This window comes from Phascolarctos cinereus, unplaced genomic scaffold, assembly GCF_003287225.1.
Source record: "Phascolarctos cinereus isolate Bilbo 61053 unplaced genomic scaffold, phaCin_HiC Scaffold_4;HRSCAF=312, whole genome shotgun sequence".
Classification (NCBI taxonomy): Eukaryota; Metazoa; Chordata; class Mammalia; order Diprotodontia; family Phascolarctidae; genus Phascolarctos; species Phascolarctos cinereus.
This window is the reverse complement of record NW_027555847.1, coordinates 666,081,042-666,104,153: the sequence shown is the minus strand read 5'-3', so window position 1 is coordinate 666,104,153 and position 23,112 is coordinate 666,081,042. Positions and strand designations below refer to the sequence as shown.

Sequence of the window (23,112 nt, the reverse complement as noted above, 5' to 3'; positions counted from 1 at the left end):
TTATAAGTCAGTAATTATTCTCTATTACTTTTGCTTGTACTAATTTGATCCTAGCCTATTCACAGACTTGCTTTCCCTCCCGTTACTCTGTCCTATTCCAAGTTCTTTGAGATTAATTATTAATTTGCTTTTTTTTTACCATTTTCCAAATTTTTACATTTCCTAGTGCAGATAAAAGTGCAGCTCAGATTTTTTCCTGTTCCAACCCTACCCATCCACTCTCTTAATGTGAGTAACACTGATTTGTGCAACTCTTTTCGGAGATACGTTAATTTACATCAGTCTTTTCCTTATGCCTTTCCCCTGTAAGGTTACTTTGAAATCTTATATCCCATTCACAGACTAAAGTACTCAAATGTTCTTTATTTATTCTATGTCTCATTTATAAGGTGATGATTCTGAAAGACAGATCCTGTGCCCAGAGTATCTGTTACTAAGACTGCAGATCTTTTGCTTTGTTCTTTGGAAGTGCCTCCTTCAGAGGGGCCTCAATCCCATATATATTAATCCATGAAGTGTGATGTGGGATAGATGCAGAGGGATCCAAATCTGTACTGTGGCATTACATTTACTACTTACTCTTATTAAAGTTAGTACATTCTACCTCTCGACTTGTGCTCCCTGAAATGCCTGCTTTCTGTGTTGGATTTTCAAGGGGCCCAATCTCATGGGGCAATATGTTGACCCTGAAATCTTGAAGGCTATTCTAGTAGGTCATTATTTCTGGAGGGGTCTGAAAATTATAAAGGCTTCAAAGGAGTTACCACCACTCCATTTTTTCACTACTTTTTGAAACTCCTTCCATTCTTCAAGGCCAAACTCAGTTGCCATCTCTCAATGAAGTCTTCCTGATAACTCTCAGTTGAAAACAGTTCTCAAATTTTCTTAGAGCACTTTTTCTTAATTTCTCCTTTGTTTTTCTTACATTCTACCTTCTATCACTGACTCATATATAAATATTACAAGTTCCTTGAAGGCAGGGATCATGTATTTTCCCTCCTTTTTTATATCCTTAGTGGCAAGCATAGTACTTGACTCATAGTATAAGTTTAATAAATATTTTTTATAAGTAGGTGCCTGGTGATTAGGGAATGGTTAAACAAATATAAATGAAGTAGAATATTATTGTACCATAAGAAATGATGACTACGAAGAATATAGGGGGACATGAGAAGATTTACATGAACCAATGTAATGTGAAGTTAGGAGAACCAGGAAAACAATATACACAATGATTAAAACAATGTAAACAAAAGTACAAAATTGAAACTGAATGCTGCAAAATTATAATGACCAAGCTTGACCCCAAGGAAGCAATATGTACTTCCCTCCCTTCTTTGCAGAGGTAGAGGACTATGTATGTAGAACACTGCATATACTTTGGGACCTGACTGATGCATCAGTTAGTTTTGCTGAATTATTTTTTCTCTTTTTTATCCTTTGTTACAAGGGATCGTTCTCTGGATAGGGGAGGAAAAGAGGAATATATTGGGAAATGTGGTGATATAACAAAATATATCGATAAACATTTTAAGAATATTTCTACAAGGGAAATAGATGAAAAGAGACCTTACCAAAAGTTGCTTGGGTAGCTGCTCAGTGATTTTTTGGAGAAGGGACTCTGTGGGCTTCTCAGCTGACAGAAGGATGAGGTGCACATTCCTGTCTCCTCGGAGAAGAAGGCCTTTTGCTAAGATCCCAACTCGCATGACACCCTTCAGTATTCTTGATGAAGAATCTATTTTTCTGTTAAGGAAACAATCACAGGAGAGGGTGTAAAAAGCAATACTGAGATTCTGAAAAGCAACCACAAGAAAACTCAAAATGCTCTTCTTGATGCACTAAGGCATGATGTTAGTGTTTAGTTAACAAAGGTTGTGTATTGTCTATTGCTATTTCCTGTTAATTGCCTCCTCAACTATACCCATAAGTTCAACAAAAGAAATTATATTAAATATGCTTTTATAGGAGTATATGTCTACATGTAGTAAACATGCAATAAATATTTGCTGAGTAAGTGAATACTAATTGAAAGAAATTTAAAATGGAAGCATAATTAGGAAAAGAAAACAGGTTTGGGAATACCAAAAATATAATTCCTCTAGACTAGTGGAAGACAGTGAAGGCAGATGGAAAAGAGTAGGGAAACGCAGTGTAGGACGATGAAAAGAGCCCTAGACTTTAAGTCAGAAGACCTGTGTCTAGGTTCCATCTCTGCTACTTACAGTTGTGTAACCATACACATATCACATAACTTACATGTTGCAGTTTCTTCATCAGTAAATTTTAGGGATTAGACTGAATTATACTTAAAGTCTGTCAAGATGGTCTCTAAGGACTCTCCTAGCTTATAAGCTATGCATCATATTTCTGTCTCTATACACAGAAATGCATATGTCTTCTTGAAGAGCTTATAATTTAACTCTTGGTTATGTAATGCTCAAAAATATTGGTATAGTCTTGCTTCTGATTGGGCAGACTCTATAATGAAGAGTTTTATTGTTTAACTATTCTGGAGTTTTAATGTATGGCATCAATCTGTTTGGAGCTTCTAATCATCAGTGGGTTGGGCACAACACCTCATAAAAACCATCAACTACAGCTCTGTGTCGGTGGAAGAACCAACTACACTATGGAAAGCATGGATTTTGAAATACTAAAGTGAAGAAACTCCTTTCTGTAATAACCACTACTAATCAAAAGAAATGATGGGTATCAAGTGTATGTAGTAGTACAAAAAACACTGGATTGAGAATCAGAAGATCTAGGACCCCACCACTGGGCAAGTCACTTACTCCTTCTAATCTTGTTCTCTCATTTATAACATGAGAAGAGGGATGGACTAGATGATCTGATATTCTTCCTATGTTCCTATGTTCTTCCTATGTTCAGCTCTAACATTCCATGATCTCAAATTACCCTTTTTCACCACCCTCTTCATCTTGTTCAGATTTTTCTTCTGCCAGGATATCTGAGACCAGCTTCAGGGCTCGCTCTGAATGAGAAACTACTTTCTGGATGGCCTGTAGCTCTGCTTCAGTGGGATAAATAGTAGAGTGCTTGGACATGATATGCCGGTCATCAGATGTGTTAGGATACCTTGAACCCTGCTGGGGGGAAGGACATACATTTAAACAAATACAGAGGGAAAATGAGAGGAGAGAAGGAGAGAAAAAGGATGAAATGAGAGTTCTCATGGCTACTTCAAAATTATCGGAACAACAAAGGCACTGCAAACAGCATCAAAAGAAAGTCAAAGGCAGCCTGGCCAAAACCAAACTGGAGTCATTGTAGTAAGCTTGGTTTCAGGTGCTTTAAAAAGAGAGGGAGACAGAAGCTGGCTGGGTTAAAATCCACTAGCATTAACAGGTGAGTTTCTAGCTTACACAGAGAGTGGAAAAGAAGAAAAAAAATCCACAACTCTGATTAACTAATTTTATACCTTTGTCTTTCGAAACAGACACTCCTAGTGAAATCCTGTTGACTTCAGGAAACACAGATCTGATTTCTAGTTGGTTCCCCCTTGGCAATACTCTTACATTTCCCATCTACAGATTTTAAAATCCAATGGGTTGGCCTCTTCCCCTCAGCAAGGCTCACCATGATAGTTCACATCTAAGATATCCATTCAACATCAAGGGCCCAACCTTCACAGACAAATTAGTCTAAGAAGATCTTGTAAGAATCATATTCCCAAGAATAAGAAAGGTACTGATACTGAAGACATGAATGGGACAATGCCATTACGTGAAAATATACAACCATGTCAGAAACACAACATCCACTAAGTCAGATAACGCCTATTTGTAGCCACATCCTACTTATTACAAAAAAGAAAGACAACATGGAAGCCACTTCAGGGAAAAATAAAAGAACTTTATTTCTTAAGTCTATAACAAAAGTCAGACATCTTAATATATAGCATGCAAAGGTCATACAAACTAAAGTTAATATGAAGACTCACCAGAAGTAAGGGAACAGGTACCCCTGGTCTGCCCATGAGGGGAGGTGGATTCCAATCAGTCATTATTCGGTGTTTATGTTCTTCCCAATACAACTGTTCTTTTCCTACTCGTCTCCAATGTATTTCTTCTTCATAGAGTCTATAGGGAAAGAATAGTATGAGACCAGAGAACATGCTAGCCAACAGTATGAATCCCCAGGGTTTATGAACCAGAAACAGACAAAGTTAATGCTACCCTAAGAAGAAAGAAACAAGTCAGAGGCATCTGTGTATCTGTTCCTGGATTTGAGCATGGTGGTTATATTGATACAATTCATTACTACTAGATCTCTCTTAATGAGATCCTGACCATTCTTCAGGACTAAGCTTAAAAGTCACCTCCTTCATAAAAGCTTTGTCTGATCCCTTCAGCCCCAGTCAGATATTATCTACTTCCCTCATAGAATTTTAAGGAAAATTTCATAAACCTTAAAATACTAAAGAAATACGTTATTATTATTATTATTATTACTATTACTATCTTTCCTTCCTTGAATCATCCGTAGTAGTCTGGATACCACATGTGCTTTTATCATATTATGTTCTACGTTACCTTTATTGTATACTTATAACCTATTTTTGTTTGTTTTATAGCATATCCCTCCATGTTCTCTTGCAATATTGCAAGCTTTATTTGAACGCATAATATGAGTTTAATAAATATTTGGGTTTTTTAAAGTAGATGCCCACTGATTGGGAATGGTTAGACAACCATGTATGTGAATGTGGAGAATATCACTGAATCATAAGAAACAATGAATAAGAAGAAAACAGAGAAGAATGGGAAGATTTGCATGAACAAATGCAAAATGAAGTAAGCAGAACCAGAAAAACAACACATACAACTACAATCATATAAATTATTACAGTGTAAACATATTGCAACAATTTAAATAGAAAGACAACAACAATAAAATTGAAACCAAATACTTCATAATAACTAAGTTTGGCCCTAAAGAAGTAATTCATTTTCTGTTTGGACAGAGACTGTATTTTAATTAGATTTGTCCATCTCCTCAGTTTCTACCACAGTGCCTATAACAGGCAGCAAATAAGTTGATGTTGAATCAAAGACTAAGAGAATTCTATGGTGGAAAAAAGACACTGGTTTAGAAAACAAGAGACTTGGTTTTGAACCCAACTCTGCCATTTACTACTTTGGGAACTTGGGCAAAACACTTTCCTCACCTAGAAAAGGGAGATAATCATATTACCTACATCACCAGGTTTCTCTAAGGCTCACCTGAGATAATTAACATATGTAAAGCATTTTGTAACCAAAAAGTGATATGAAAATAAATTGCAACTATTGTTATAACTGGAGCACAGATCATAGAGTGTGGAGCTGGAGATACCTTAAAGTTCCATCTAATCCAAATCTTTCCTTACACAGATGAGTAAATCATAGAATTTACTGACATGCCCATGGTCAAATAGCTAAGAAGTAGCAGAGACAGGACTCAAATCCACGTCTCCTGAAACCATCCTTGTATTCTTTCTACTATTCCATATTACCTCTCATTATTATTATTTGATTGATCAAAAGTGCATCAGGAATTGACAAAAGCATAGAGAAACCATGTAAGTCGAAAGAGTGCTGAACCTGGAGTCATAAGCCCTAAGTTCAAATCTCAGCTCTGTTACTTACTACTTATGTGACCTTCAGCAAGTCATCATTTCTCTGAGCCTGTTTCCTCATCTGTAAAGTGAAGATGTTGGACCACATGAGCTGTGAGTTTCCTTCTAGCTCTAGATACTTTGAAACAAATGAGATCAACACTGCTAGAACTTAAATGAAACTCTCTAACAATCAAATCAACACTGATTTCACTATGCCTACTACACAAAATTATTTAAAATTTAGAAAATCTTCAACCATTCAAAATATTTGCCAAATAAGCAATCCAAACATAAAGAAGAAGAAAATTTTGTTTTATGAGTGCTCTCTAAATAAAGTTACTGGGAATGATCAACATTCCTCTTTCAGAAGAAAGGAACGGTTAAGTGGTCGCGTAAGTGGGTAAGTTTCCATTAAAATTTAAGCTCAACCCAAGCAGGGACTGTTTCATTCTTTGCACTTGAATCTTCAGTGTCTAGCACAGTACCAATACACAGTAAGTGGGTAAGTTTTGGAAAAAACACCTCTGAAAAGTCCATACTTTTGAAATTTTCTTCTCATTTCTACCTCATTTCTATATGACGACGCTGTTGTTCCTCTCTCCATCGCTTCAACATATCTTTCTGCTTCTGTTTCTTTATTTTCTCTTCATGGTGTTTCCGAGCCCGATTGCTGGGCTTTATCTCAACTGGGAGGTCAGGATTCACTTTTTTCTGCCAAAAGATAGAAACATTTAGTTTAAAAAAAAAAACTCACATGAAAAAAACTCATTCATAGCATAATCTACTTATTTTCTTGATGAGGAAACTAAGATCTAATTCTGAAGAGAAAAAGAGAAAGGATTCCAAAGAAGATGAAAAAAAGATATTGTCTAAAGATACAAATATAGATACTTTGAGAACTTAGCAACTTAATTTTTTGAAGATATGTAAAGAAGATGCCAGCAAGGTCAACTAACAGAGAATAAATGAATATAAAAGCATGGCATAGTTCCCTAAGAACTGTATCAAGAATATTATAACTCAGAAAGAATCAATGTTCATAAGGAAAGTAAAGGAGAATAGAAAGATTTTTAAGGCATAGTGGCGAAAAGAGGAGAATCAAGGAAGTAAGTGGACCACTTATGAGGGTGGATAGGATGACGGATGACTGACACAAAATTAAATTCTAATTTTGCTCCTGTTTTCTCTATCAAGGAAAATGATTTTTGGCCGAGAAAAGGCAGGTAAAAATGGCTAACAGTATCTGAAAATAGAGAGGTGACAGATTTGCTGTACTCTGCTCTTATTAAATGACGAGTGAAGTATTTAAAAGCTAAACCCTTTGGCTTTTAGAGTCCTTCACTATTCAGTCTTCTAGGACTCCAACCTACCAGGTTTACTACATGTTACGTCCCTATACATGGTATGCATTCCTTCCTCATCTCTTGCTACCTTAAGTATCTTACCATTCCTGCTACCAAAATACTTTTCTTTAAGCACAGAGCTGACCATATGACTCCAATAGCTTCCTATGTCCTCCAGGATAAAATAGAAACTTCTCTACTTAACTTTTAAAACCTATACAACTTGGCCCCAACCTATCTTTCCGTATTCATTGGATAATACTCCTCCTCCCTCCTCCCCTCACATTCAGTGTAAAGCCAAATTGTCCTTCTCTGTTTCCTTAAACATGACACTCCATCTTCCATCTCCATGCCTTTATACTGGCCATCCCTCATGTCTGAAAGGCACTCCCTCTTTACCTCTGCTTAAAAATTCCTCTCTTCCTTTAAGATGTAGCTCAAACATCATTTTCTGCATGTAGTCTTTCCTGATTCCCTCAGCTGCTAGCAACTGACCTCCTTCTCAAACAACTTTCATTATATTTAAGTACTGTGTGTGCATGTACATGCATGTAAGTGCATTTATTAACTTTATATTTATGTTGTATATAATAATATATATTATGTTGCAATATATTATATGTACACACACACACACACATATATACATATATGCATTATATGTACTTGTTTTTTCCATTAGAATTTAAGCTCAACACAGGCAGGGACTGTTTCGTTCTTTGCACTTGAATCTTCAGTGTCTAGCACAGTACCAATACACTGCAGGAGAATAATTCTTATTCTTATATATTTGATCAGTTGCCTATATATCCTAGATATATCAGAAAATTTGGATATTATCAGAGAAACTTGTTGCAAATATTTTCCCTAGGTACCCTTCTAATTGTCACTGCATTGCTTTAGTACAAAAACTTCTAAATTTTATATTATCAATATTTTCCATTTTATCTCCTGTGATCCTCTCTATCCTTTGTTTAGTCATGAACTTTTACCTCTAAATAATTGTGAAAGGTATTTTCTTCCTTGCTGGTCTAATTTGTTTTTGATGTGATCTTTTCTCCCTAGGTCATAGATCCACTTGGACTTTATAGTTGTACATGATATGTTGGTTTTACCTAATTTCTACCAGATTGCCTTTCAGTTTTCCCAGTACTTTTTACCAAATAACGAGTCATTACCTCAGTAGTTGGGATCTCTGGGTTTACTGAACAGTAAAGCTCATTTGCTTCTGGATCTCAGGTACCTAATCTGTTTCACTGATCAATTTTTCTATTTTTTGTTAAACGGCACCAAATAGTTTCAATGACTGATGCTTTAAATAGTGTGAGTAAATATTTCTAAGCACCCTTCCTTTTTTCATTCTTTCCTGTGAGATTCTTGACATAGTATTCCTCTACATGAATTATTTTTTTCCTAGCTTTATAAAAGTAACCTTTTGATAGTCTTATTAGAATAACACTGATTCAGGAAAATAACTTAAGTACTGTAATAATTTTTACTATATTGCCTTGACCCAAACAGGAACAAAGCATTTCTCTATTTAAGTTTTTCCTTATCTCTGTAGAAAGTGTTTAGTAATTAAATTCACATAGTTTTTGTGTGTCTTGGTAGATGGACCTTTTTCTTTAAGTTTTTATTGATATTTTCTGTTTCTTAAATCCCATAGTTATCTCAAGTATCCTTCCCCTTTTTCTCAGAAAGCCATCCTGATAAATAGTATTTCTTTTTAGAGAAGAAAAAAGTCAGTACAACTCATCAATACATTGAAAAAGCCCAAAATATGTGCAATGTATAACATCCATAAACCTCCCACCTCCAAGCAGAGGTGGTTTGGGGGTGTCTTATCATCTCTCTTCATTTAAGTCCTCTTAGATCTTTATAATTTTGTTATATTTACTTTTAATTTTTACATTTTTGAGTTACTAGATATATTATTTTCTTGGCTCTACTTACTTCACTCTATATAAATTCATATAGATCTTTCCATGCTTCTCTGTATTCATCATACACAGCATTTCTTATAGTACAGTAACATTTCATTACATTTATGTACCACAATTTGTTTAGCCATTCCCCAGCTGATAAACATCTACTTTGTTTCTAATTCTCTGCTATTACAAAAAGTGCTGCTATAAATATTTTGGTGTATATGGGGACTTTCTTTTTATCAACGGCTTTTTTAAAGCCCAGTAATGGAGTCTCTGGTTCAAAGGATATAGATATTTTAGTCACCTTATTTGCATAATTCCTAACTGCTTTCCAAAAGGGTTGTAACATTTCACAGATCCAACAACAATGTATAATTGTGCCTATCCTTCTACAACCCCTCCATTGTCACCATTTTTTGTCATTTTTGCTCATTTGCAGAGTATATGAGGTGAAACTTCGGAGTTGTTTTAATTTGTATTTTTCTTATTACTAATAATTTGCAGCACTGTTCCATGTAGTTGTGAATACTTTGCAGTTCTTTTGAGAACTTTGTTCACATTCTTTGGCAAGTTATCTGTTGGGGAATGGCTATTAATCATACACACATACTTACACACACACATACAGTTTCCATATCTTGGATACAAAACCCTTATCAGAAAAAAAAAACAGCTTCCAGTGTTATTTATTATTATAATTTATTTATATTATTTAATTATATTATATAATATTATTTATTAATCTAATAGCTATCCCCTAGGATTTCCCCTTCATTGTCCATTTCTATAAAGGTAAAGGACTGTCCTATGACAATCAAAGGGGGTCTCTCTCTTAGTCATTGCTAGCAAGATTCTTGCCAGAGTCCTCCTTAACAGGCTGATCCTTTACCTGGAAGATGGTCATCTACCAGAAAGGGTCAAGGAATGGTCAACAAGGTGTCTGCTGCCCAACAACTCCACTAGAAATGCCAGATCACAGCAGAGGTCTATACACGTTTGGCAATCTGACCAAGGTTTTTGTTACGGTAAGTCACAAAAGTTTGTAGGAAATCATGGCAAAATTTGGTTGCCTAGAGAAGTTCATGAGTATTCTACATCAATTCCATGACTGCATGCTTGCCTGGGTTCTGGATAATGGACAATGCTCTCATGCTTTCCCAGTTACCAATAGAGTGAAACAAGGCTACGTGCTTGCTCCCACTCAAGCTTTTTAGCATGATATTTTCAGCCATGTTTTAAAATGCCTTCAATGAAGACAAACATGGCATCAAACGCAGCTTACTGCACTGATAGTAAATTATTCCACCTGAAAAGGCTACAAGCCAAGACTAAAGTGGAGTGAATGTTGGTGTATGATTTTTTGTTTGCAGATGACTGTGCACTCAATGCAGCCCCTGAAGCTGAGATGCAACAAAATATGGATCAACTCTCTGCTACTTGTGCTAATTTTGGCCTAACAATTAATACCAGATGAAGGTGAGATTCAAGTGCCCGTTCCTGTGATCTCTTACATGTTTGCTGAAACTTCTACTTACACTATGAGATAATAATGTGACAAGTTCCACCATCCTTCCTCTTTTTTACCTCTGTATGTCCATTTTCCCACCCTTTATTTTGTTTTTTGAAGATCACCAAAACAACAATATCAACACTCCTGTCTTAATTGACTCACTCTACGACTCCTGATGATGACATTATGGTTCTAAAGGGATTCTTTTATCATCCCCTCCATTACCACATTAAAAAGTTCATCTTTATAAAATCCCTTCTATTGCTTAATCATATTTACTTTTTAATGTTTCTCTTGATTCCCATGTTTATATTTTAAAGTTTCTATTCAGTTCCAGTCTTTCCATTAGGAATGTTTTAAATTCTTATATTTCCCTGCAGGTCCATTTTTCCCCCTATAGGAATATACTCAATTTTTCTGGGTAATTTTTTCTTGGTTGTAGGCCTACATCTTTTGCATTTTGTAACGTCATATCCATACTCTTTATTCCCTTATAGTGTAACTGCTAAATTTTTGTGATCCTGACTATGGTTCTTTGGTACTAGAATTCTTTCTTTTTTGAAGAATTTTTTCTTTGGGGGTGTACAGTGTGTTCAGAAAAGACTGGCATTTCTGGTGTGAGAGCTGCCAAGCCCTTTTCAAGGCTGCTTTCTACCTTCAGTGTCTAACTGATCCACCTAACTCTCACCTGTGACTCCAAGAAGCTGTAGCATGTGCAGCAGCGACACCCCTCACCCCCACCCCCCCACCAATAAACTGTTTTGGCAGATGTACTAAACCAGGTTGATGGCAAGTGAAGGGTCTCAAACCCGTTGGTGAGTTAAGGGGGTGTCTTTCCCAAGCACATGAAGACTTTTCCTGGTGAAATGGGCGGATGAGAACAATTTGTTCCAACAACCACGAAGGCAGCTGAAGCAGGCGCTGTGGAGCGCTTAGAGCTTGGTTAGATACTGAAGACGCCAAGGTCATCCACTGAATATCAAGCCATCACCAGTCATCTTGACTCTGTCCTGCCACTGGACTGTGATGACTTTGGAAGAGAGAGTGAGGCCAACAACTCATGCAACTCTGCCTCACTTAAATCCAATTTATGTACAAATCAAAAGACATCACCCATACCATTTTACCATTTTTACCTTTCTCAAAGTCCTGTGGTGACAGGCAAGTGACAAAGCAGCAGGTGTGGATACAATGGGAGCTGTAGCCACAACCCCACACGCAGGTGGCCCAGACTATAGGGTTATTAGAAGCAGCAGTGGGATTCGGCAGACCCATAGGTGTCTGAGCTGCCTTTTAAGGACCACACTGCTCACTTCCTGGTGTGAGGAAGGAGCGAGAGAAGGTGCCCTAAAAATTGTCTGCTTGGCTAACCCTGGCCTGTTTATTGCAGCAGGTGGGGATCCCACTCTGCGGTCAAAACACAAAAAAAGTATGAAGAAAGATGACTCTATTCATCATTGGTACATGGAAAGTGTGCACACTTATAGACAACACAAAATTCCAGTAGACCTGAAAGACAAACAGCCCTTGTTATGAGACAACTCAGCACATCCAAATAGTAGCCCTGAGTAAAAAAAGGCTGGCAAATGAAGGCCAGCTTACTGAAGTCAGATCTGGATACATGATTTTTCTGGAGTGATCACAGTAAAGGGGAGCATTGTGACGCTGGTGTAGGTTTTTGCAATCAAAATTAATCTCGTCAACAAGCTTGTATGCCTACCAAAAGGACTGAATGACAGGCCACTTGCAGGAAAACACCATGCCACCATCACCATGATGAACCCTGATGAAGTCAAAGAAAAATTTTATGAAGACCTGGAGACCCTCATCATCAATGCGAGGAAAGAGAATAAGCTTACAATGTTAAGTGACCTTAATGTAGAGAAGGCACAGACTACCAGACATGGCAGGAATTGGAAGGAATGAAGTTGGAAACAGCAACAGCAATGGTCACTTACTACTGGAGACTTGTCCATCTTATGACCTTCTCATCACCAACACTGTCTTCCATTTACCTAAGTGCAACAAAATTTCCTGGATGCACCCTTGCAGCAAACATTGGTGTTTAATAGACTATGTCATCATAACAAGAGACAGACAGGATGTGAGAGTGCTGAAGGCAATGTGTGGTACAGAGTGCTGGACTGATCATAGACTTATCCTCTCCAAGATAAATATTCCCACTGAACAAAACAGGTGGCCCCAAAACAAGATGAATACCAGAACTCAATATCAACAAATTAGAGAACTTCTCTGAGTGGGAACAGTTCATTGCTAACTTGAAGGGAAAGTTAAGCCAACACACGCTTGACAACAGTGGAGCAGGAGAGGAGTGGACAGCTTTCAACGATTTGGTATAAAGCACTGCATTTGCTCATCTGGGTCAGAACACTCGCAAACATCAAGACTGGTTTGATAAAAATGATGGGGAAATTCAGAAGCTGCAAAATGAAAAATGAGAACTCCACAGGGTTTACCAACAGGATGGTTCATCCATCTCTAAGAAGGCAGCATTTAACTCCATCAAAAGTAAAGTACAAGCAAAGCTTAGAGATGCAGGATTCTTGGCTCAGTAAGAAGGCAGATGAAATTCAGTTTTACACTGATAGCAACAATCCAAAGCCTTTTATGATGCCCTGAAGGTGATTTACCAGCCAAAGACATATGGTGCATCTCAACTACTCAATGCTGATGGAGCCACATTGATTGGTGATAAAGACATGATCCTAGAGAGATGGGCTGAACACTTCCATAGCGTTCTCAACAGACCATCATAAATCAATGCTGAACGCATTGACCATTTATCTCAGGTTGAAGTCAATCCCTCCCTAGCTGAAGTTCCAACTGAAGAAGAGGTTTTGAATGCCATTAAGCTCCTCTCCTGTGGCAAAGACCTACCTGGTGCTGATTCTATTCCAGATGAGATTTACAAGGCAGGGAGTCCATTGCTCATATAAAAGCTGACTGAAATTTTCTGGGTTATATGGCAAGAGGAGGTTATCTGCCAGGAGTTCAAGGACACCTCCATCGTCCATCTCTATAATGGTAAAGGAAATAGATTGTCCTATGACAATCACAGGAAGGTCACTCTCTTAGTCACTGCTGGCAAGATTCTTGCCAGAGTTCTCCTTAATAGGCTGATCCTTCACCTGGAAGATGGTCATCTACCTGAGAGCCAGTGTGACTTGAGAAAGGGTCAAGGAATGGTCAATATGGTGTTTGCTGCCTAACAACTCTAGAAGAAATACCAGAAGCAGGACAGATGTCTGTACATAACATTTGTCAATCTGACCAAGGCTTTTTATATTGTCAGTCATGAGGACTTGTGGAAAATTATGTCAAAATTTGGCTGCCCAGAGAAGTTCATCAGTATTGTACATCAATTCCATGACTGCTTGCTTGTCTGGGTTCTGGATAATGAACAATGCTCTCATGCTTTCCCAGTCACCAATGAAGTGAAACAAGACTATGTGTTTGCTCCCAGGCTTTTTAGCATGATGTTTTCAGCCATGTTTTCAAATGTCTTCAATGAGGACAAACCTGGTATCAAAGTCAGCTACCACACTGATGGTAAATGATTCAACTTGAAAAGGCTACAAAGTCATGACTAAAGTGGAGGGAGTGTTGGTGCATGGTTTTTTGTTTGCAGACAGTTGTACACTCAGTGCAGGCTCTGAAGCTGAGATGCAACAAAGTATGGATCGACTCTCCGCTGCTTGTGCTAATTTTGGCCTGACAATTAACACCAAGAAAACACAAGTGCTCCATCAGCCACCACCACACCATCCATACGTGGAACCATTGGTTATAGCAAACAGAGAAGTTTTGAATACTGCGGATAAGTTCACTTACCTCGGCAGTGTACTTTCCAGGGATGTACACACTGATAGTGAGGTTGATGCACGCACTGCCAGACCTAGCTCAGTGTTTGGGAGGCTCCAAAGGAAAGTGTGCAAGAGAAAAGATATTAGACTAACTACCAAATTGAAGGTCTACAGAGCCATTGTGCTGACCTCATTGTATGCCTATGAAACAATATACCAGCGCCATGCCAAGAAAATTAATTGCTTCCATTTGCATTGTCTTAGGAAGATTCTGAACATCAGCTGGCAGGTTAAGGTGCCAGACATTGAGGTCCTTTCTCAAACTAAACTGCCAAGCATTCAAACTCTACTGTAGAGAGCTCAACTTCAATGGGCTGGCCACATTGTTCGAATGCCAAATATACACTTTGCCTAAAAGACTATTTTACAGACAACTCACACAAAGCAAGTGCTCACATGATGGTCAGAAAAAGAGACAGAAAGACACTCTCAAGGTCTCTATTAAGAATTTTGGAATTGATTATATGTCACGGGGAACACTGGCATAGGACTGCCCAGTATGCATGCTCTCATCAGAGAAGGTGCTGTGCTCTACAAGCAAAGCAGAACTGAAGTAGCTCAAAAGAAACATGAGTTGTGCAAATTTAGAGAATCCACCCCAAATATTCACATGGACTATTTGTGTCCGACCTGTAGTAGAGTTTTCCGAGCCCATACTGGTCTGATCGGCCTCAGTCAGACACACTGTAACTTGACTCTAACACAGTGATGTCATTTTGGTCTTCAAGAACGAAGGAAAACAACCAACCAATCAACCAACCAACCACCACTTCTTCTTTGACTTAGCAGCTCCGGATTTTGGCTATGACGTTCTTGAGAATTTCATTTTGAGGTTTCTTTCATGAAGTGACTGGTATATTCTATTTTCACTTTGCCCTCTTTTTTTTTAATATGTCTGGTCAGTTTTCTTTTATGATTTGTTTAAATGTGATATACATGTTCTTTTTCTAGTCAGAGCTTTCAGCCAGTCCAATGATTTTTTTTGGTCCAATGATTCTTAAATTAACTCTCCTTGGTCTACTTTCCAAGTTGGTTGTTTTTGAAATAAAGTCCCTTACCTTTCCTTCCATTTTTCATCTTTTGAATCTGTTTTAGTATTTCTTGTTTTCTCATGGAGTATTTAGCTTCTGTTTTGACCATCCTAATTTTCAAGGAGTTTGTTACTTGAGTGAGGTTTTGTGTCTTTTGTGCTGAGCTATTAATTCTATTTCCAAGGCTCTCCTAAATAGTTTTCATTTCTTTTCCACTTCTTACCTCTGTTGCTCTCATTTCATTTATGTCATTTTTTTTAAGCTCTTGAGTAATTTCTTCTAGGAATTCTTTTGGATTCTATAGCCAAACTGTGTTTTCCTTAGAGACTCTTCTTGTAGGGGTTTTGGAAATATTCTCCTTTTCTAGGCTTATGTCTGGAGGATCTTTGGTGTCATAATAATTTTTTTTTCAGGCAATTGGAGTTAAGTGACTTGCCCAAGGTCACACAGCTAGTAAGAGTCAAGTGTTTGGTCTGAGGCCAGATTTGAACTCAGGTCCTCCTGATTTCAGGGCCAGTGCTCTATCTACTGTGCCACCTAGCTGCCTCCATAATAATTCTTTTTGGTCATTTTTTTGTGAATCGGACCACTATAAGGCCTATACACTCTAAGAGTTATCTTGCTGTCCTTAGAAGAACAAGATCACAACTGGATCTACATTACTGCCCTCAGGGACCAGGACTGACCAACCACCACAGAGGTCCCTAGAAATGAATCACAGTTCTTCTTTCCTGTCAGATCCAGGATGAAGATAGGGAGCTACCTCACTGCCCTCAGGGAACCAGTTATCAGACCCACATCCACAAGGCCAAAACTTTTGCCTGATGAGAACCTGGGAGTAAATCTGAGGGACTGAGATTAGAGCTATTGATGGGACACCCTATTCCTTTCTGGTTCTAGATCTTCCATTCTCTGAAAATAAAATAGAAGCTCTAAAGAGGTTCTGTTTGTTGCCTAGGATTGAGTAAAACATCTCCTTGTTAAGGAGACCTGGATAGGTAGGAGCTTCTTTGCTGTCTCCAGGACTGAATCTGACCCACTGTCACCAGGTTCTCACTTTTTACAATAGAGGGCAACACCACACCCCCAGTACCTCAGGCTTGCAAAGTCTCTAGGCATAGTCCTTGACTCTTCCCTATCTCTCAGATTCCACATCCAACCTGTTGCCGAAGCCTATCAATTTCACCTTTGCAATGTCTTTCATATACAACCCCTTCTCTCCTCTGACACTGGTGTAGGCCCTCATCACCTCATACTTGGACTATTGCAACAGCCTGTTGACTGGTCTCCTTACTTCAAGTCTCTTCTCACTCTAGTCCATCCTCAATTAGCCACTAAAACGATTTCCCTAAAGTGCAAGTCTAACCATGTCACCCCCTATTCAATATACTTCAGTAAAACGTCAATAAACTTCAATAAACCTATCACCTCCAGGATTAATACAAAATCCTGTTTGGCAATCAAACCTCTTCATAACCTAACTCTCCTCTTTTTATGCCTTACTGGCATGTACTCTTCAATCTAGTGACACTGGCCTTCTGGCTGTTCCACTAAGAAGATATTCCAACTTTTGACTCTCAACATTTTCTTTGGCTGTCTGCCATACCTGGGATGCTCTCCCTCTTCATTTCTATCTCTTGGTTTCCCTGGCTTCCTTTAAGTCCCAGCTAAAATCTCATCTTACACAGGAAGTTTTCCCCAATCCTTCTTAATTCTAGTACCTTCTCTCTTTTATTATTTCCTATTAATCCTGTATAGCTTATTTGTACATATTTGTTTGCTTGTTATCTCCCCCATTAGAATGTAAGATCCTTGAGGGCAAGGACTGTCTCTTGCCTTTTTTTGTATCACCAGCACTTGCCCCAGTGCCTGGCACCTAGTAGGTACTTAACAAACATTTACTGATTGACTGACATGTTCCTGGGATGATTAAGCCTAGCTGTACCCTACACTAAGCTGTCTGTAAACTTGTTTTCACTTCCACTGCTTTTTTTGCTATTTTCTGAGGCAATACTTAATCTTCCACCATTCTCCAATATATTATTCAGCAAATGAGTTGATATTCAAAATTACAGTTGCCCTCAACTACCACATCTCTCCACTTTCTACAGAAATATCTGCTGACTGCTCATTTGGCACCCTTGTAGTGTCAATTGTTTCATATCAGCTAAACTTTTGCAGGAAATGATATCTTTAATATCATTACATTTGCTTTTTCTCACATCATAATTTTCAGCATCAATGGCTCATTTGGATAAGTTCAGGTTGAAGTTGTTGCATTTTCACATTCTCACCTTCTCATTTTTATTCTTTCTTTTAAGGATGATTTTTACCTTTGTTCTCACTGGTCACTGTTCTAGGTACACTGAGACATATGCATCTGGTACGGCTTCTAAATTAGTAACCAATCATTTCCCAGCTAAGCTATTTGCTGTTCTCCACATACGAAGTTTATCTCTTACCTCAATGCCTTTGCACAAGCTGTTTCCCATATTTGGAACGCTCTTCCTCCTCACTTTTTCTCCCTAGAACTTCTAACTTCCTTTAATGTGCCACTTCCTACATGAGGTCTTTTTTGATCTTCTCCAAGTATTTAATTCTCTCTCCCTCTTGAAATTACTATAAATTATTCTATATATTCTTTACATTTCCTTGTACACGTAGATGTTCCACTGCCCCAGTAGAAATGGAAGTTCCTTGAGGGTGGTACTGCTTTGCTTCTGTCTTCTATTCCCAACACGAAGCATAGTACACAGTCTTGCATGTAGTAAGTAGTTATTACATACTTGTTGAACTGAATTTCATTCTTTGCATTTTAAGCCCCACTTTTTAACAACTCCACCACTATCATTATGAAAAAGGAAGGGAATCACACTGACTACATGATAATTTATTTTTCTCTGTTTCATGGCTTGTCAAGCCAAAGCATTCATTCCCTACTGGAAAAATCTACTAGTAATATACCTCTCCATTCTTAATTCTTGGGCAGCAGGATTAGTATATATTTGGGATTATATTTGAATTATACATGGTCACTTATACATGGTCAAACCTGTGAGAGGCCTTCAAGGACCCAGGATCACCTCCACACTATGGTAAGGCATCAGAGAAGGACTTCTAATAGGGAGAGGGATAAGGACTGGACCCGTGATTTCCCTGGTATAAGAAACTCTCTAGTGAGGACACTCCTACAAATGCACATCAGCACCTTCTCTGCAACTGATAGTCTTGGAGAACTGCCTACAACAATAAGAAGTTAAGTGACCTGTGAAGGTTCACACAGCCAGTATGTGAGTCAGAGACAGGATCTGAACTCCGCTCATCCTGGCTCTGAAGCACTTAAGCAGCTAAGTTGGTGCACTGGGCCTGGAGACAGGAGGATCTGAGTTCAAATTTGGCTTAATTTACTAGCTGTGTGACCCTGGGCAAATCACTTAACCTCTCTCAGCCTCAGTTTCCTCATCTACAAGGATAATAATAACACCTACCTCCCAGGGTTGCTATGAATATCAAATGAGATAACTCTTGCAAAGCACTCTGTAAACCTTAAAGTCTTGTAGAAATGCTAGTTATTATAATTATCACAATGAATTATAAAAATAATAATAACCATATACCCTCCACTGGTATATTCATAAATATCCACACCTTATCTTATGCAATTCTTGCCAATAATAATATTTACATTTATATGACAAATACACTGTATAAGCTATTTTCCTTACAACCCTGTGAAGCAGGTAGTCTAAGCCCTATTACCCTCATTCTACACATGAAAAGCCTGTAGTTTTGGTTAGTTGACTTGCTAATCACACAGGTAAGATTTATCTGAGCTGGGTCATGACCTGGTGGGGGGGGGGGCCGCTGACTCCAGTTCTAATAGTTTTCCTACCATGTCACTCTGTCCTTCTTTACTTTGCTCAGAATGGGAGAAGGACTTTTTAGGAACAACTTTTAGGGACTTTTTTTATTAAGTTGGTTCAGATTATACAAAGCTTTAGCACTAATAGACTAATCAGAAGTTCCCAAACTTATTTGGCCCACTTCCCCCTTTAAAAAAAAAATGACTCAGTGCCCCACCCATCCCCCAAAATCTACTGTCTTTAACCCTATAGAGGTTTTTTAAAAATTTGCATCATTTCAAAAAATATTATTTTTTAAATGATGCATCTAAATTTATAATTTATTGTAAATTTGTGAGGTTTTTTTCCTGTATTGAAATTTTGATGATGCAATATTGGATCATGTAACCATACAGAATCATAATGTAAACAAGTCACTATAAGCACATATTCCTGCCGATACATGCTGGACTTCCCAACAATGGGTAACAGGCTTACCTGCCCACATTTGCTTCTTAAGACCTGTTGGTGGACTTGACCACTGATCAGTTATAACTTGCATTTTTGTGTGTTTATTTGGAAAATATTGTAATCACTATGACTTTAACTCTATTACACAACAGATGAAACAGTACGAATGGTTTTTCAAAATTTGCTTTTCTTTTCTCCTTATGCTTCCACTGCCCCCTGATTTTTATTCAACTCTCCCCAACTACACCCAAGGCTACTACCACCCCCCTGGGTGGTTCCAGTGCCCCCGTGGGGGTGGTATTGTGGGAACCTATGGACTAAATGAACAAAAGCATTTTCACTTTCCTATCTATTGGAATGGTCACTTCCATCTAACAGAGCTCATTCTGTGGGAGCAGAACTATTAAAGAGCAGCTAATATCTCACCTTGTATTGTAGTCGGTGCCGACGCCCCTTCAGGTGCATATCTTTGGCATTAGGATCATTAAAACTGCACTCACACAGCTTACAGTGAAACCGAATCATTTTTCCTTCATCATTGTGCACCTGAGACACCAAACAAAGTTTAGCAATCACATGCAGATTGAAAAATACTCTAAGAACCCCTAAATTGCTCAACTTTCAGACACTGTGCCTACATTTTTAACAATGACCACAAAAACATCCAACTATTACATTCATAATACAATTTTTAGTAGCCTTGATCACTGTTAAAAAAAATTGGCATAATACTCCTGGCAGGTCCCAAAGTGGTGGTTATCTCATATGTGACCAAGATTAGAAACAAACTCAAGAAACTCAGCACTTTGTTTCACAACTCTCTAGTGTTATATGTTGTAGTTATCTCTTTTGCATCTGATTCCCCTACCTGACCATAAGCTCTATGATGGAAATGGCCACGTTTCTTCTAAACTTTGTCTCTTCCCACTGACGAGCATAATGCTTTGCTTCATGTAATCACATGAAGGAGAAACTGAAATCTAACTGCCAACCAAGTGTTGACTTGGTTCTGCTCCAAGTTAGGACCTACTTGTTAAACCAGCTTTTTGTTTTTGAGAAGACCTGTGATATCATCAACATAAAGAACACTCAGTGAACAATTCCCTCTACCAATGCATATTGGCTTCTTCTTGGCAAAGTACAGTCCTGGAAAATTGTCTCAGGGCACTGAGAAGTTAAATGATTAGCCCAGGGTCAAAATGTCAGTATGTGACATGGTGACTTGAATCCAGGTCTTCCTGACTCCAAAGCCACCATACAATGCTGCCCCTCTACCTATTCAATAGACACTTTAAAAATATTTGTAGATTGAATATTAAAAAAAAATTCGGAGGTTTCCTTCTCCTTGTCTGGTATCAGATCTAGGACTTTAATTTGACAGTTTTCAAAGGAACTACTACCATTTCAGCAATCTATCACTAAAAAGGACTTCTCACATTCTGTTCATATTGAGTACAGGTGAGCAAAGTAAAGGGGGTGGTGTGACAAGGTGGAAAAACCACTTAACTTGGAATCTAAAGAGTCACAGTATACTGTTCAGCCTTTTTCAGATCCCATGCCAACCACATTTTTATTCCCCACCAAAACTGGACACACCTTCCCCCTTCTTTATCTGGGCCTAACCATATTACATAATACAAATTTTGGCCTTTGACTTTATTGTGTCATAGCGTTTTTTTTTCTTTCAAGTATAGAAATTGTATATCCCTGTTAAGACCTCAAGCTCTTCAAGGAAATGAACCATCTTACAACTTCTTAGTTTTGCAGAACCTAGAACATAGTAGGTACTAAGTCAATAAAAATATAAATACATACATATGGGTGTAACAGAAAATACCAAAATTAAAACAAGTAGAATTTTAAGAATTTAAAGACCTTTATAATTACAGGAACCTTTGAAAACAATAATCTCATATTGCCTGGGCTAAATATATGGAAGAAACTCTTACCAATAAGGGTTATCTATTCCTAGCATAGGTTAAAGAAAAGTCTTGCAATTTCTAGTCTTAGAGATTTTCAAAATTAAGATAAGACATATGCTAACCTGTTCTGTGTAGATACTAGTGATGTAAGAAGACAGCTAAACAGCATAGAGCACCAGCCCTGAAGTCAGGAAGACCTGAATTCAAATCTGACCTCAGACACTTACCAGCTGTGTGACCCTGGGCAAATCACTTAACTCCAATTGCCTAAAAAAAAAATAGATACTACTGATGTGATCCTGGGCAAATTTCTTAACCTCTCTCAGCCTCAGTTTCATCTACAGGGATAACAATAATATCTACCTCCCAGGGTTATTATGAGGATCAAATGAGATTATACTTGTAAATCACTTTGTAAACCTTAAAGTGCCATATAACTGCTTATTATTATTATTATTATTATTATTATTATTATTATTATATAGAAGGTTCCCTCCAATTTTACAATTTTACATGTTATCAGTGGGAAAAAACTGAATGCCTTATATCTTAGATGGCATGTTCAAGCTCTTAATAAAAAGCTCCATATGGGGTTTCAAAAATCACATGCTATACATAAAGAGAGTTAATGCTGAACTGAAGCAGTGTAGTAAAGCAGAAAGAACCCTAGACTAGGAGTCAGGAGACTCCTGTGTTCTAGTCTTGGCTCTGCCACTAACTAACCATGTAACCTGGAGCCAAAAGAGTCAGAAGAAATCAGAAAGCTTGGGTGAAAATTCTAGCTCTCTGCGTGATCATGGCCTTGTCACTTAAGCTCTCTAGGCCTGGGTTATTCATCTACAAAATAAAGGAATTACAGTAGATGGCCTCTAGGGTCCCTTCTATCTCTAAATATATGATCCTAAGATTCTGGAACCCCAGTTCAACTATCTGTAAGAGGAAAAGGGAGGATTCAATGATTTCAGCTATTCCTCCTAGCTCTAACATTCTATGAGTCCTCTCTCCATCATCCTATCCTGCAGAGGCAAAAGAGGTAAAGTTACCCTGCAGGAGAACATTCAGTGGCCTTCCCTGCCCATCTCATGGTCTCCTTGCTGTCACTTTCTAGTACTCCAGCTCCACTTTCTAAGATTTAAAAATTTTCTTCTAAGTGATATTCTAAATTTTTTTTCTATAAAGACTTGCAGGTGAATTTTAAAACTTTTCATAAAAATAGTCTTCTAGTTTTAAAAAATCTGCATTCATTTATATTTCTTAGTTATGATCATTCAAAGTCTCACATTAAATGGTAGGTATTGTGTTGATTCAGATAACAAACACTATTCAATATTACCTCTTCCACATAGTCATGTCCTACTGGCTGCACATCAAACAAGGTCCCAGAAGCATCCCCAGAATTCTCATGTGTGGACTGTTCATTTGGCAGCTCTGATTTTGACTGGACCACTGTCTCCTCTTCAAGTCTGTTGCCAGCTGCCTGTGGCTTGTTAGTCCCTGAGTGCGAAGAACTGAATTACTTATAACCAGCTCCAGGTCTAAAACTAAAAGTCATCTATAT

At 37.9% G+C, this 23,112-nt stretch overlaps 1 protein-coding gene across 2 annotated transcripts in view; it reads right to left on the bottom strand.

The window, feature by feature from the left end:
* ZFR2 (zinc finger RNA binding protein 2) overlaps window positions 1-23,112 on the bottom strand; it is a 131,274-nt gene that overhangs the window by 56,156 nt on the left and 52,006 nt on the right. The window contains exons 8-13 of one of the 2 annotated variants that reach the window (XM_020971361.2): window positions 22,888-23,048; window positions 20,059-20,178; window positions 6,189-6,334; window positions 3,965-4,103; window positions 2,920-3,110; window positions 1,575-1,746 (exon numbers count right to left, since the gene is read on the bottom strand). In XM_020971361.2, coding sequence (XP_020827020.1) covers window positions 1,575-1,746; window positions 2,920-3,110; window positions 3,965-4,103; window positions 6,189-6,334; window positions 20,059-20,178; window positions 22,888-23,048 — 929 coding nt within the window. The remainder of the gene's footprint in view (window positions 1-1,574; window positions 1,747-2,919; window positions 3,111-3,964; window positions 4,104-6,188; window positions 6,335-20,058; window positions 20,179-22,887; window positions 23,049-23,112) is intronic. The other variant, XM_020971362.2, reaches the window with a different exon arrangement.